Below are 12,809 nucleotides of genomic sequence, written 5' to 3' on the forward strand. Positions count from 1 at the left end.
TTGGTACAGCATTTAATCAGAAAATTTCATAGTGCTTCATATGACATAATGAATACATGGATGATTTGACAATTATAATTAATATGGTAGAAGTCACTCAGATAACAGCAGTTCTATGGAGGACTTAAAAAAAAAAGTGGTGACATTCCATCTAACTGTGCATCATTTACAAACATGCAACTGAACAAACAGTGAGCAGGCTAGTCACCCATAAATACAGCTTTTCAATATATAGACCTACACATCTTCTTACAGTTCATCGACGCCGTCGCTGTTCTTTGAAGGCTTTCAGAGACTTTGCCATCATCGGTGCCACTCCTTCAAAGTAAAGTGCATTTTAGTGCCAAAATCGATACTGCCCTCTCATGTATCAAGAACAGTGTGTGGGAGAAGATTTCCTTAAAAACATGGGGACTGTTACCCCTTTGTGAGTTCACAATATATAACTGATGAATTCTTCTACTCCATAAATATGCATGTCAACATCCCAGAGTCTCCACATGTAAATAGGCCAACACAGCAAGAGATAAGATTTTATGTAGGAATTTTAAACAAATTCCTACAGAAAGAGAACGAAGAGTAACGAAGGATGAACACTAGTAAGGGAGAATATTCAAAGCAGAAAATGTGAACTTTTGGATCAAACATTAACATGACACAGACTAGACTTTGAAGTGAGGCTTGCTGCAGAGACCAACTTAAAGCACTTGGAGCACCTGTTAAGTTTAATTTAAGCATGCATATATAAAGACACACACACACACACACACACACACACACACACACACACACACACACACACACACACACACACACACACACACACACACACACACACACACACACACACACACACACACACACACACACACACACACACACACACACACACACACACACACACACACACACACACACACACACACACACACACACACACACACACTCCTTTAGTGCTACGGTCGTTCAACAGCTGCAGATACAGAATCTGGGGGCTTCAGTTTCATTTAGGCCTCCCCAATCTCACACAAATTGAGTACGAAGTATTAGTGGTAATAGGCAAGTGTGTTATTTTTCTTCCCAAAACATGTTAATGACCTAATTAGACACTTGAAGAGGAAGAAAATAATTTTAGCTGATGATTGAGTGGTTGGCATTTATTTTTTGTGTGCCATGGATAGGCTGTGGTGTTTCTATAGGCCACAATATAACAGATGAGATTGGTCCTAATGTTGTCCCCTGTTTATCTCCGATAATGCCACATTCCTGCTTTCAGTCATTACAAGAGGAGAATTGCCAGACCGGGCCATGTACAATTGTGTAATATATGATCTACTCACTTTTAATTTTGCGGGGGTCTTGAGCTTGGCTGGGGCCGGCGTTATTGGTGCCAGGCCTGGGATACTCTCGGCAGACCAGTTTCACTTTGCTCTCCTGGCACGGCGCCCTGCTGGAGGTGGGGGAGATGAGATGCAGTCTAATCATCTTTAACACAGAGCTAGTTTCATATACAGAATGAGAATCCCTGCATATTTCATCAGTTGCATTACAATCATAAGGGATAAGGTCAAAAGGTATAATTCTCTACGTAAAAAAATTCTTAAAATAGAATTGAGTTGTTGTATTATAATAATACAATGAGTTATTGTATTAAAGTTTGTGCCATGTCATGAATTGGCATATAAATAAAAGCGTTTAAGAGTTTGATGCAAAAGTTAATCAAATTGGAGTTTGGTGGGAATAATGCACAGCGGTTGTTAACTGTTTTCTGCTATGCTATCCAATCAGTATTAACCAATAAAAGTGTTTAACATCATTCCATCTTAAACTGGTTTAAGGCGATTCGCCTTAACCTCAACGTTGATCTACCCTCACACAAAAGGCATTTTGATGAGTACAGCATCCATTGATGGCCATTTTATGACCCTGCTTAGCAACTGTAGTGACGCACTTACTTCAGGAGCCCAAGATGTTTCACAATACAAAAATATGATTGTGTCTCCGCTGATGACAAGATACTGGGCTGTTGATATGGAACAGTTGAGTAATGTTGCTCTGCCACATTCATACGGTCAACCTATAGCCACAGACTATCTGAGGAATGAGGAAAATTAAACTTTTGTTCTTGTTGTGCACCAACCTGGGTCTATCCAGAGGATGTGGCTGCAGTGTTGGTCCGGCAGTGCCATAGAGCTCCTGCTGCGCCCTCACATTTCTGGGTGGCTTGGCAGCACAGTTAATAAACGCCATCTTAACCTGACGGCCTTAATGGAGCAAAAAAAGGTGTAAATGCTCTGCAATAGATAATGACTCTTGTTAAAACCACTGTAAGTGGAAATGTTGGCAAGGATTATTGTAAGTGTATACAAGAGGGGTAAATGGAAAATACAGACAGACACACACACATACACACACACACACACACACACACACACACACACACACACACACACACACACACACACACACACACACACACACACACACACACACACACACACACACACACACACACACACACACACCTCAGGGCTTTGAGGGTTAACTCTGTGGCCACTGTGGCACTTTAAATCTATTCATAGCATCTGAGGGGACAGATGGCATGGTCCACCTTAGCATGCTCTCAGTAGAGTATTTATGAGCCATCCCGTCCGGCTCATCACACAACAGTTGCAACGGCTGCTAAAGCCATTTCCAAGACGCGAGAGGTAACTTTTAATTTACACCAAGTGCTGGAGGGGAGGGGGGGGGGGGGGGTTGCAATTATTGCCATGTATCATGAACAGGGCTGTTTTGGTGATTCCAAACATTGTGACAACAGTCTTATTTAATTCGCTTTTTTTTTTTTTTTTTTTTAGAACTACAGGTCTGGATTTAATGGAATTTGTCATAATACTAGGCTACCATTCCATCTGAAATAGCAAAATATCTACATCTGCACACACAGCCAATTTGAAAAACACCACAGGATATGCAAGTTGACATGTATGTTGTTTGAATTTCAGGGCCATTAAGTCTTATCCCATTAGCAGTTCAGGCTTTCCTCATTGGGAGAACATGTTTTGTCAGTCTGGAGTAGCCTAGGCTATTCCCCGTTCTCTTAACATTCCATTCCATTCCATTCTATTCTAATTGGGCTTGAGGCAGTTTATATACATTGATCCAGATTATATTTAAAGTGATTGGATCAGCTTGAAGTTCAGGTCACGAACACTCAAGGCAGTGTGATGAGAATTAGTTGTTAACTTCATTTACCCAACTGTAATTTACCACATTAGCACAAGTATCAAAATATCTAATTTAATAAAAACATGTTGTTGTTTTTTTTTTGACACATTGATCTGTAAGGACCATTCAGATCCAGTTCCAACATAAAGGTCCAGAACCATCCTCCACCAGCAAGTACTTAGTTATCAGAATTCAAATGAGAGTTTCCTTTACCATCTCTTTCAATAAACTTCCGTCAGATCTATGAACTACACCAAAACACTGCAACACACATTTAAAATAGCCAACAATTTCCAATAATATTCAATAATTCCCCTAAAACAACCCATGTGGTTATAGCATTCTGCCATATTGCTTGTCATTTCCATGCACCTCTGGGCTTTTGTGAATGAGCTGAGATTATGCTCTTGGTGAGACTGGCCAGTTTCCGCTCCCTCTCCTCGGACAGCCGGAAGAACATCTCCCTCCAGGACTCGTACTCCTGCAACTGGGCACTCCGGAAGTCCCTTTGGCAGTGCCTCTCCCAGAGGTGGTCGGTCACTCCTATGTACACCTGTGGAGCGACAGCATGAAATGGAGAATGGAAAACACTCCAACATGGAGTTTATCAGAAAACACACATGTACGAGCGCACGCACACACACACACACACACACAGACACACACACACACACACACACACACACCTTCTTAGAAGTCATGATTAATATTACTCTGTGATTGCCTTCAGGTTATAGGTACTAAAGAGCAAATTCAGGCCTGCTCACGTATTTCATTTCATTTCATATTTATTATACAGGAAAGTATTAAAAGTAACAAAGTTACAGTTTAAAACGGGCCTGACTCAGTGAAAAACTGATTTACAGCAGGTTCCTGTATGAATGCCTAATTAAAAATACAAAGTCACGCCAAGTCATACACAGGCACTCCCTTGTAATCTCTCTCTACACACACAGAAGGAGAGAGAGAGAGAGACCAAAGTTCACCTGCTGATCCTGCACGATCATGCACATATCAACAAAGGACATAACACGGTGTAGTGCACTTAACAAGAAGATTCAGTCAAGTATACTAACAGGGTTGAACTCTTCGATCCGAGCCAGCTGCTCTGGTGTGCAACGCTCCAATACTGGCTCCAAGATTTCAAATGGCACCCCACCAACCTCATAAAGTGCTGGCAGGACACAACAACAAAAAAGAAAACGATATACAGTACCATGTCCACACTCAAGAGCATAAAATGATTAGGACCTGGAAGTAAACAAACATACAGTCAATGTTGTTTTGGAGAGCACGGAGGCATTGCTGGTACAAGGACATCATGGCAGGCAATGAGGAGCTCTTAGTCCCAGAATACACCTGCATCTTCTTTTTTGACCTCTGGCCTGTGAACACGGAGGAATCCTCTTCTGTGTAAGTCTCAGTATCAGCAACCGGGTCTTCAAGTAAAGAAATAAAACAGATTGTTATTTTCAATCATGTTTATAGACTTCATCAAATCATCACATCAAAACTGTACCGGCTCCTGAAATGCCATACTGCTGTAACACTTATTACATACAACTAATCTTTTGTCAAGATCAGTTTTGGTGTACTGTGCGGTGTTTCCATTTCAGAAACAGCCTATATAGGAAAATACTGTATTCAAAGCACAGGTGTTATAGCCTGGAGACCAGACTCTCTTCTTCGCAGAGAGTCTGGCCTACATCCAGTGCAAACGTGTATTTCCTGGTTTGTGGACGCTTGGCTGAAGTTTGAATTCATTAGAGTTCAATCACTAATGTTTGGTAATGACGTATGATAACCACGGGGGACACAACGATAACGATAGGCTTGAAACTTAAATTTAATCGCTCTTGGGAACGCCCTCTGTTCGCCGATTGGGCGGATATGCACTGCTGGAATAAACAAAGCTGAATCAAGCTATACCAGACGGAGTATGAAGAGAAATGTAAATGAGCAGAAGTACAGTCAGGCGGGGGCCAGGTGTTACGGATGGATGTAAGAATTATAACGCATCCTAAGCAGAGCTATATCATAAGCCTCTGGCCAGTAACCAAAATAACCAAAGGAAAGAAACGAAAAAGCCTCATTAAAATCCAGTCTTCAGTCTCACCTGACCCAATAACTGTACATATAGAGGAAAATGAGAAGTGCAGAAGAAAGCAAAGAAATAAGTTTAGTGAAAATTGGTCATAATATGTGCTTTACAAACACAACACTTACCCTTCTCCTCAAAGTAGCGGTAATTTGATAAGTCATCACACTTGGGTAGGGTGAGTGGCAATGGAATATTCAGCAAGTCCAATATTTCATTCTTACTTGTTCCCTATAAAACACATATGGTTGATACAGATGGAGTCTTAAATCAAATACAAGCGTACAGTGAAGTGTACAGAGAGACATTACCATTTTTGAAGGTTGTTCTGTGCATTCTGTGTGAAATTTGATGCTCGGAGTTTTGACCGAGTCGTCACTTTTAATGATTTTGGGTCGCTTTGAAGGTTGCTTCTTGATATCAGACGACCTTTTCCTTTTTGTTGACACCATGTCATAGCTCAGGAATGCCTCAAAGGACATTCCATGACTTTCGGTGCCCTCCTCATTTTCATTATTCTTTATCTCAACATCTTTCTCAACAACTTTCTCTGCAGTCCTCTTGGTTTTGTTCTTTTTGTTTTTGGTCTCTTTTGAATTGCTGTTGTGGTTGCTCTGTTTAGAGGTATCCGTCTGCCCTTTGGAGTCATTTGGAACCTTTTCTGTTCTTGTGTGTCCTTTGGAATGTAGCACATTGCTTTTTCTCTCAGGATTTGATGCAGTTTCGGTCTTTGTTTCTTTGCGTGTAGTCCTCTTTGATGATTTTGAATCAACGATGTCTTTTGCACAGGTTCCTTTAGCCTCAGGATTCTTATTTGGATCAGTAATTTGGCCCACAGACTTATCGGAGAGTCTGGCCTCAGAATTCTTCTGGATTTCGGGTTCGATCTCTCCATTTTGCTGCTCAGGCTGTTCAGAGTGCTCGGGCTCTACGGTTTTCTCTGTTGCTTCAACCCTTGATGATTTCTTTTCAGAGTCTTTGTCTTTGGTTTTACTTTACAAGACAGTGGTAAAATAAGTTAAGTCAGTTCAAATTGTTGTCATGTATTCAGGAGACATTTTTATCCATGTACATTTAACCTGTATTTAATGTATACAAATTAACCACAACAATGACAGAATGATGTGCATTCTGATATTGATTATAATGATCAGCATAGAAATAGCTGTTCCAGAATACATAATGGGCATACCTTGGGCTCTCCTTGGGAATCAGTTTCTTCCACTGAGTAACAAGAGTTCTGGCCACCTCTCCAGCCTCATTGTGTTTACGGAATGAATTAACAAGTTTTCCAATTCCTGTTTCCTATGAAGGATTGCACACCTCTGTAAATCACACCATTTTAAATTAAGCATAATGAAGTGAATTTAGATCTGGAAAGTGCAATAAACCACATTGCTTGTGTGATTGTATGAAACAACTAGGCCTATAATTGCAGATTGTGCAGATTGCATGGTCTAGGGCATCTTGGACATTCCTTCTTTGTACATTTTTTTCTGCACAAGCAATACTATTTGTTGCACTTTTCAGCTTAGGTTGTTTTTCCTTACTGCCAGAATATCGATGGTAATTTCCAATCTCTGAAGTTTCTTTAAAGTTTTAAGAACCTAGAGAAGATGAAAGCAGACGATAAAAAATTACTCATTTTAAAATGTCAACAGTAAAAGTGAATGCCTACATTATTTACTTGAAGATTTCAATGTGAATGACAACAACACAATGGCCTGCTGATTAGGACTGTGTCACACAAGGTTCCATAGAAAGACAGAATTGCTGACAGGGCTTTCAGGAAAAGACCTATGTATGGAAAAACCACACTCCAGCCTACTCCATTTGCAATGAGCTATAAATGGCCAATGCTAATACAGGCTGCTAGATTGGTTGCAGAGCACTGAGTAGGGCATGTGAAGGCCAAGACAGGACGTACACGCACCTTACGTATTAATCTTCAAAAGTTACCGAAGAAACACTGGTTGCCAAGAACAGTAGATGACAGGTCAGGGATACAGTTAAAGGTGTGTCTTGTTTGTAATGTGCCCCACTTGATACATTAACACCATATGGTTGAAGTTATACGACAGCACTGGTGGACAGTCAAAGTGAGAGGGGACAACTGGAGAACTATTTTTAGTGTTCACATGCAGTACTACCCTTAAGCCAGCCCCCAAACACCTTCAGTTACAACTGATATGATCATGCTACTATCCAGTGACTTAAAAAAAAAGCTCTCCATGCTTAAGGATAAATGCTTATCAAGTAAAACTGGTCACAGGTGAAACATATTTAGCCTATATTATTAATTTCTCCTTAATGGGAGAGAAGTTGATAACAGACTACATTTTTTTAACAGTGAACAAACACTATCCCACATGCAGGCCAACTGAACTTATTGTGAGGTCCAGAATGGTTCAGTTACAGGTAGGCCTACAAAAAAACAGTCATTAGGCTAGGCCTACTACCAAAACGTATGGAAAGGAGACAGGCTGATACCGTTTTTGGTTCAGACGATTTCAATTGTAGTTTGAGCTCCAGCACCGTCTTCAGCGCAGCCATTCTGTGCCTCACGTGCGAGCTACATTTGGTGATGTAAACCTGAGAGATAGGCCTACACCTGCGAATTTGGAGGTCGTGATAGATGTTGTCGTCATCTTTATAAGGGGCGGTACCAAATCGATTAAACTTCACATTCTGATAAATATTTAGGCTAGTTGCAACCCTGTATAGTGAGAGTTACTCAAGCTTACTGACAACTGTCAAATAAAAAAAGCAAGCTGTTTTTACTCGCCAGTTAATGGGAAAGCCCTCTTCTCATGCAGACAGGCTACCCTGGATCATGTTTCAGCATCGATAGGCTATTGTTAGTGTATCGGATGTTGGGGTCCCTGTTCAATATCCCCAAACGTCAGTTGCATAATCTCAGTTTACGGACGGACAGAGGAGGAGTTAATTGCCAGTCACCCTTGGTACCACTGGACACGACGTCTCTCCACCTTTCTCTCTCTCGCCTCTCTCGTTCTCTCTTGCACACCAAGTTGGAGGTGCAAGTAGTCTATTTTCTACTCCAGCCTCTGATTTTCTCTCTATCGGTGAGTTTCACGTGTTGCCTAATTGTTGTAAACTGAGTGCCTGATCAATTAAGTTGCATTATGCGAAATGTTATTTTAAATCCTGCCCGCTAGTCTGAAGAGAATCCTGAGGTGATCATAGAGATGCAGTTTTGTCTTTACGTTTTTCTTTTTAAATCGCAGTCTTTCTGTCAATATTTTTACAACAAGTTTAGTTTAAATAGTGTGCTGGTAGACTATTTTGTCAGTGTAGCCAACTGCATTGAATTTCAAGACGTGTAATATTTGGAGGGTTCATAAGTAATTTATAGCCTATCACAGCAACAATGCAAAGTGTCGACTAACTCCGTCAATTGAATGTGTAAACTTACAATTTCATGACATTTTGAGACATTTCGAAAGGACAAGAGTAGTCTTGACACAAGGTCTATAAAAGGAACGCCAAGAGCCAGCTACCCTGCGCTTCTATTCTTGGACATGGTAGTGATAAATAGTGACAGATGCGAGGAGAGGAATGTTGACGTAGCATGCTCTCGCCAACGTGGTTATAGCTTCGAATTTAATTCAAGTAACCTATAGCTCATATGACCTTATGTATGCTTGCAACATTTAGATATTTGTGATGCTAGTCGTAAGGGCCTTTCACTGTTAACCAAACAATTTAGGATGTATTTGAAGGCCTACAGTGTCCATCATGCGTTTTATACAGAGATATTATTTCGACAGGTGCAGATTTCCTAAAAATGCAATATGACATTCACGTTAATGCACAGAAAATAAATGTCTCTTTTGGGGCTATGTGTCTTTATCAAATAGCTTACAACTGTTTACTAAAAACTGGTGTTTGTCATAGGTCTTGGCTGTGACCCAAAGCTACAGTCATGGCACCCAAAAAGAACAAGGCAGCCAAGAAGAACAAAGGAGACATAAATGAGATGACCATTTTGGTGGAAGACAGCCCAATCAATAAAATCAACGGGCTGAACACGCTCCTCGAGTGTGGAAATGGCTTCAGTTGCATCTCCACTGAAGTCAATGACCCCGTCTATGCTCCTAACCTCCTGGACGGCTTGAGCAACATGAGACAAGACAACTTCCTCTGCGACTTGACCGTAGAAACCAAATCCAAATCTTTCGATGTCCACAAAGTTGTCATGGCCTCTTGCAGCGAGTACATTCAGAGCTTGCTGAAGAAAGATCCCTCACTTCAAAAGATCGACCTCCCTGATCTGTCACCAGTTGGCTTGGCCACAGCAATCACCTATGCCTACTCTGGAAAACTCACCATGTCTCTGTACACCATCGGTAGCACCATCGCAGCTGCCATCTTCCTGCAGATTAACACCCTGGTGAAGATGTGCAGTGATTTCCTGATGCAGGAGATCAGCGTGGAGAACTGCATGTATGTGGCAAACATCGCAGACACCTACGACTTGAAAGAGACCAAGGAGGCGGCGCAGAAGTTCATGCGGGAGAATTTCATTGAGTTCTCGGAGATGGAGCAGTTCCTGAAGCTCACGTACGAGCAGATCAGCGACTTCCTCCAGGACGACTCCCTCCAGCTGCCTTCCGAGCTCACTGCTTTCCAGATCGCCATGAAGTGGCTGGACTTTGACGAGAAGAGGCTGAAGTACGCTCCCGACCTTCTCACCCACATCCGCTTCGGCACCATCGCGGCCGCTGACCTGGTCAGCCACGTCCAGAGCGTGCCGAGGATGATGCAGGACGCCGAGTGCCACCGTCTGCTGGTCGACGCCATGAACTACCACCTGCTGCCCAATCAGCAGAACATTCTGCAGTCCAGGAGGACCAAGGTACGTGGCGGACTCAAGGTGTTGCTGACGGTGGGAGGCAGGCCTGCCCTTACCGAAAAGTCTCTCAGCAAGGAGGTGCTCTACAGAGATGCCGACAATGTGTGGAACAAACTGACAGACATGCCTGCAAAGAGCTTCAATCAGTGCGTGGCTGTTCTGGATGGCTTTTTGTATGTGGCCGGTGGTGAAGACCAGAATGATGCAAGGAACCAGGCTAAGCATGCTGTCAGCAACTTCTGCAGGTGAGATTGTGACCTGTGCCATTTCATTGTATGCATCTGTGTTTTAAACAAAATAATTTATTTCAATTTTGTCTGGTGAATGGAATTAATCATGCACATATGAAAATGCTGTTATGTTTATTAATGATGTGACTGTGTTTCTTTCACTAATCAGGTATGATCCACGATTCAATACTTGGATCCATTTGGCCAGCATGATCCAGAAGCGCACCCACTTCAGCCTTAACATCTTCAATGGCCTCTTGTTTGCTGTGGGTGGACGCAATGCAGAGGGTTGCCAGGCGTCCGTAGAATGCTATGTGCCATCTTCCAACCAGTGGCAGATGAAGGCACCCATGGAGGTAGCCCGTTGCTGCCATGCCAGCACAGTTGTTGATGGCAAGATCTTGGTCACTGGTGGTTACATCAACAATGCCTATTCCCGAGCTGTGTGCGCATATGACCCATCCACTGATAGCTGGTCGGATAAAAACAGCTTGAGCACCCCGAGAGGCTGGCATTCCGCTGCCTCTGTCGGCGACCGTGCCTATGTCATCGGCGGCAGCCAGCTTGGAGGTCGCGGCGAGAGGGTCGACGTCCTGGCGGTGGAGTGCTTCAATCCCCACTCCGGGCAGTGGAGCTACTGCACTCCCTTGCACACGGGAGTCAGCACGGCAGGTGCCGTCGCGTTGAATGACAAGATCTATCTCATGGGAGGCTGGAACGAGATTGAGAAGAAGTACAAGAAGTGCATACAGGTGTTCAACCCAGACCTTAATGAATGGACTGAGGATGATGAGTTGCCAGAGGCAACCGTCGGTATCTCTTGCTGTGCTGTCACCATCCCCACACGCAAAACACGAGAGTCCAGGGCGAGCTCAGCATCATCCGCACCAGTCAGTATATAGGTTGAGTTGAGTGTGTTGGGGCATGTGGAGCATAATTAATTTATTAGCATACTTCAAATGAGACATGAGACAACATTTTCACAATAATTTCATCCTGTCCTGTGTGATAAATGTTCATTCATTCAAATTTTCAGCTCAAGTTTTGTATTTGTCTAGAGGATGCAAATGTACATACCATGCTGTTTGTACAGTTTACACTTCAAATATTTCATTCTAAAACGCATGAATGGGTTTTGAGATGACCGTGTCACTTGTTTCACATTTTGTTTTTGTAAAGTTACAAACCTCTCTCAAGGTCAATACTGATTTAAGACTGCCAAGAGATATGATTTAAAAAAAAAAAGTTAAATCACAGAAAAAATTGAAATAGGTAATGAAATACAAATATATACAAGTTTTATATATCAGGATTCTCAGTCTTGTAACTTTATGGGGCCAATTCTATAAAGCTAATATCACAAAATCCATTTGTATTATGGTTCAGTTGTTAAAAGTATATTCATATTTAAAAATCCTGTCATCTGCATATGATAATTCTCTGAATGAATTTGGCCTAATTCAACTTTTAACACAGATTTTAAGAGTTTTAAAATTAAATGAAAATCAGTTGCTTTTATGTATTATCCCCCACAGAATGTAGCTGAAAGAAAGGACTAGTTTGTATCCCATGTACCATAAGACTACAGTTTCTGTCCATGATCTGGATGAACACAGATTTGTTTGTGTTTAGTCTTTGAACTAAGATTGATGTGAGGTTTAAAACAGACAATCGTGAATGGCCAGAAGTGCTTGCCAGGAGTTGGTAAGTGATCAGTTTTTGATTGTTCTGTCCATCAATCTGTACACCAATTAACACACTGTTTTTGGCTCCTGAGGATGCTACAGCTGGTCTGAGGGAAAACATGCGGTTCCATGACTGAAGAAAGTATGCTGGTTGTTGAGTGTTGTCATGATGAAGGTTGTTTGGGGACAATGAAGGTTTGTGACGATGATGTTATCTTTTGTTTTGTAAAAAGAGGAGACTAGAATTGGCACTGGGGACTGAAGCTTGTGCCTGAACTGCCCAGGGGATGAGTAAATGGCACATTTGCCTCTGTGAATTTCCCAACAGTTCATGTTTTTTTTAAGTGTACTTAGAAGTTGACAAAATAATGTGCCAGAACAAGATGTTTAGACGACTTTACACGACATGTTAAGGGTCAGAGTGTAGGTTATTCAAAGCTGCTCCTGACCCAGCCCTCCCCCTAGAAAACAACACCTTTAATAAAGATTCCTAGAAAACAGTCAGCCCAATGTCTGTTTTTTTTTCTTGAATACACATAGACAAATATGTGCATTAAAGTGGGCTGAAACACCGATGTACTGTTTGAAGTCGTGCTGTTTGCTGTTAAAGGGAATGACTGATGTCACTCTAATTGATTTAAAAGATGATTCACCCAAAACATACCCATGACTGATTAAGAAACAGAAGAGCA

At 41.9% G+C, this 12,809-nt stretch overlaps 2 protein-coding genes across 3 annotated transcripts; one reads left to right on the forward strand and one right to left on the reverse strand.

The window, feature by feature from the left end:
• On the reverse strand, positions 1-8,057 carry eloal (elongin A, like). Of its 2 annotated transcripts, none has more exons than XM_062519547.1 (11): positions 7,817-8,057; positions 6,877-6,933; positions 6,519-6,631; positions 5,638-6,319; positions 5,455-5,557; positions 4,500-4,667; positions 4,305-4,402; positions 3,601-3,781; positions 2,141-2,264; positions 1,341-1,447; positions 1-318 (listed from the first exon to the last, which is right to left on the reverse strand). In XM_062519547.1, exons 1-11 carry the CDS (start codon positions 7,877-7,879, stop codon positions 257-259), a joined length of 1,758 nt encoding a protein of 585 aa, XP_062375531.1. In that variant the 5' UTR covers positions 7,880-8,057; the 3' UTR covers positions 1-256. The 2 variants fall into 2 exon arrangements, with proteins under 2 accessions (XP_062375531.1, XP_062375530.1); XM_062519546.1 differs by having other exon boundaries at positions 1,341-1,450; positions 7,817-8,049.
• Positions 8,058-8,263: 206 nt separating this feature from the next.
• On the forward strand, positions 8,264-12,621 carry klhl31 (kelch-like family member 31). The gene is made up of 3 exons (XM_062519545.1): positions 8,264-8,412; positions 9,245-10,447; positions 10,602-12,621. Exons 2-3 carry the CDS (start codon positions 9,273-9,275, stop codon positions 11,332-11,334), a joined length of 1,908 nt encoding a protein of 635 aa, XP_062375529.1. The 5' UTR covers positions 8,264-8,412; positions 9,245-9,272; the 3' UTR covers positions 11,335-12,621.
• Positions 12,622-12,809: the final 188 nt, after the last annotated feature.

This window comes from Sardina pilchardus, chromosome 18, assembly GCF_963854185.1.
Source record: "Sardina pilchardus chromosome 18, fSarPil1.1, whole genome shotgun sequence".
Taxonomy (NCBI): Eukaryota; Metazoa; Chordata; class Actinopteri; order Clupeiformes; family Clupeidae; genus Sardina; species Sardina pilchardus.

Bases quoted from the DNA above. Each gene is read 5' to 3' on its own strand.
- eloal (XM_062519546.1), bottom strand. From the start codon at position 7,879: ATGGCTGCGCTGAAGACGGTGCTGGAGCTCAAACTACAATTGAAATCG. The intron at 6,934-7,816 runs GTATCAGCCTGT...CATCTTCTCTAG, and splicing joins AATCGTCTGAACCAAAAACG to GTTCTTAAAACTTTAAAGAA. The intron at 4,668-5,454 runs GTAAGTGTTGTG...CTTTACTTGAAG, and splicing joins CCGCTACTTTGAGGAGAAGG to ACCCGGTTGCTGATACTGAG.
- klhl31 (XM_062519545.1), top strand. From the start codon at position 9,273: ATGGCACCCAAAAAGAACAAGGCAGCCAAGAAGAACAAAGGAGACATA. The intron at 10,448-10,601 runs GTGAGATTGTGA...TTCACTAATCAG, and splicing joins GCTGTCAGCAACTTCTGCAG to GTATGATCCACGATTCAATA.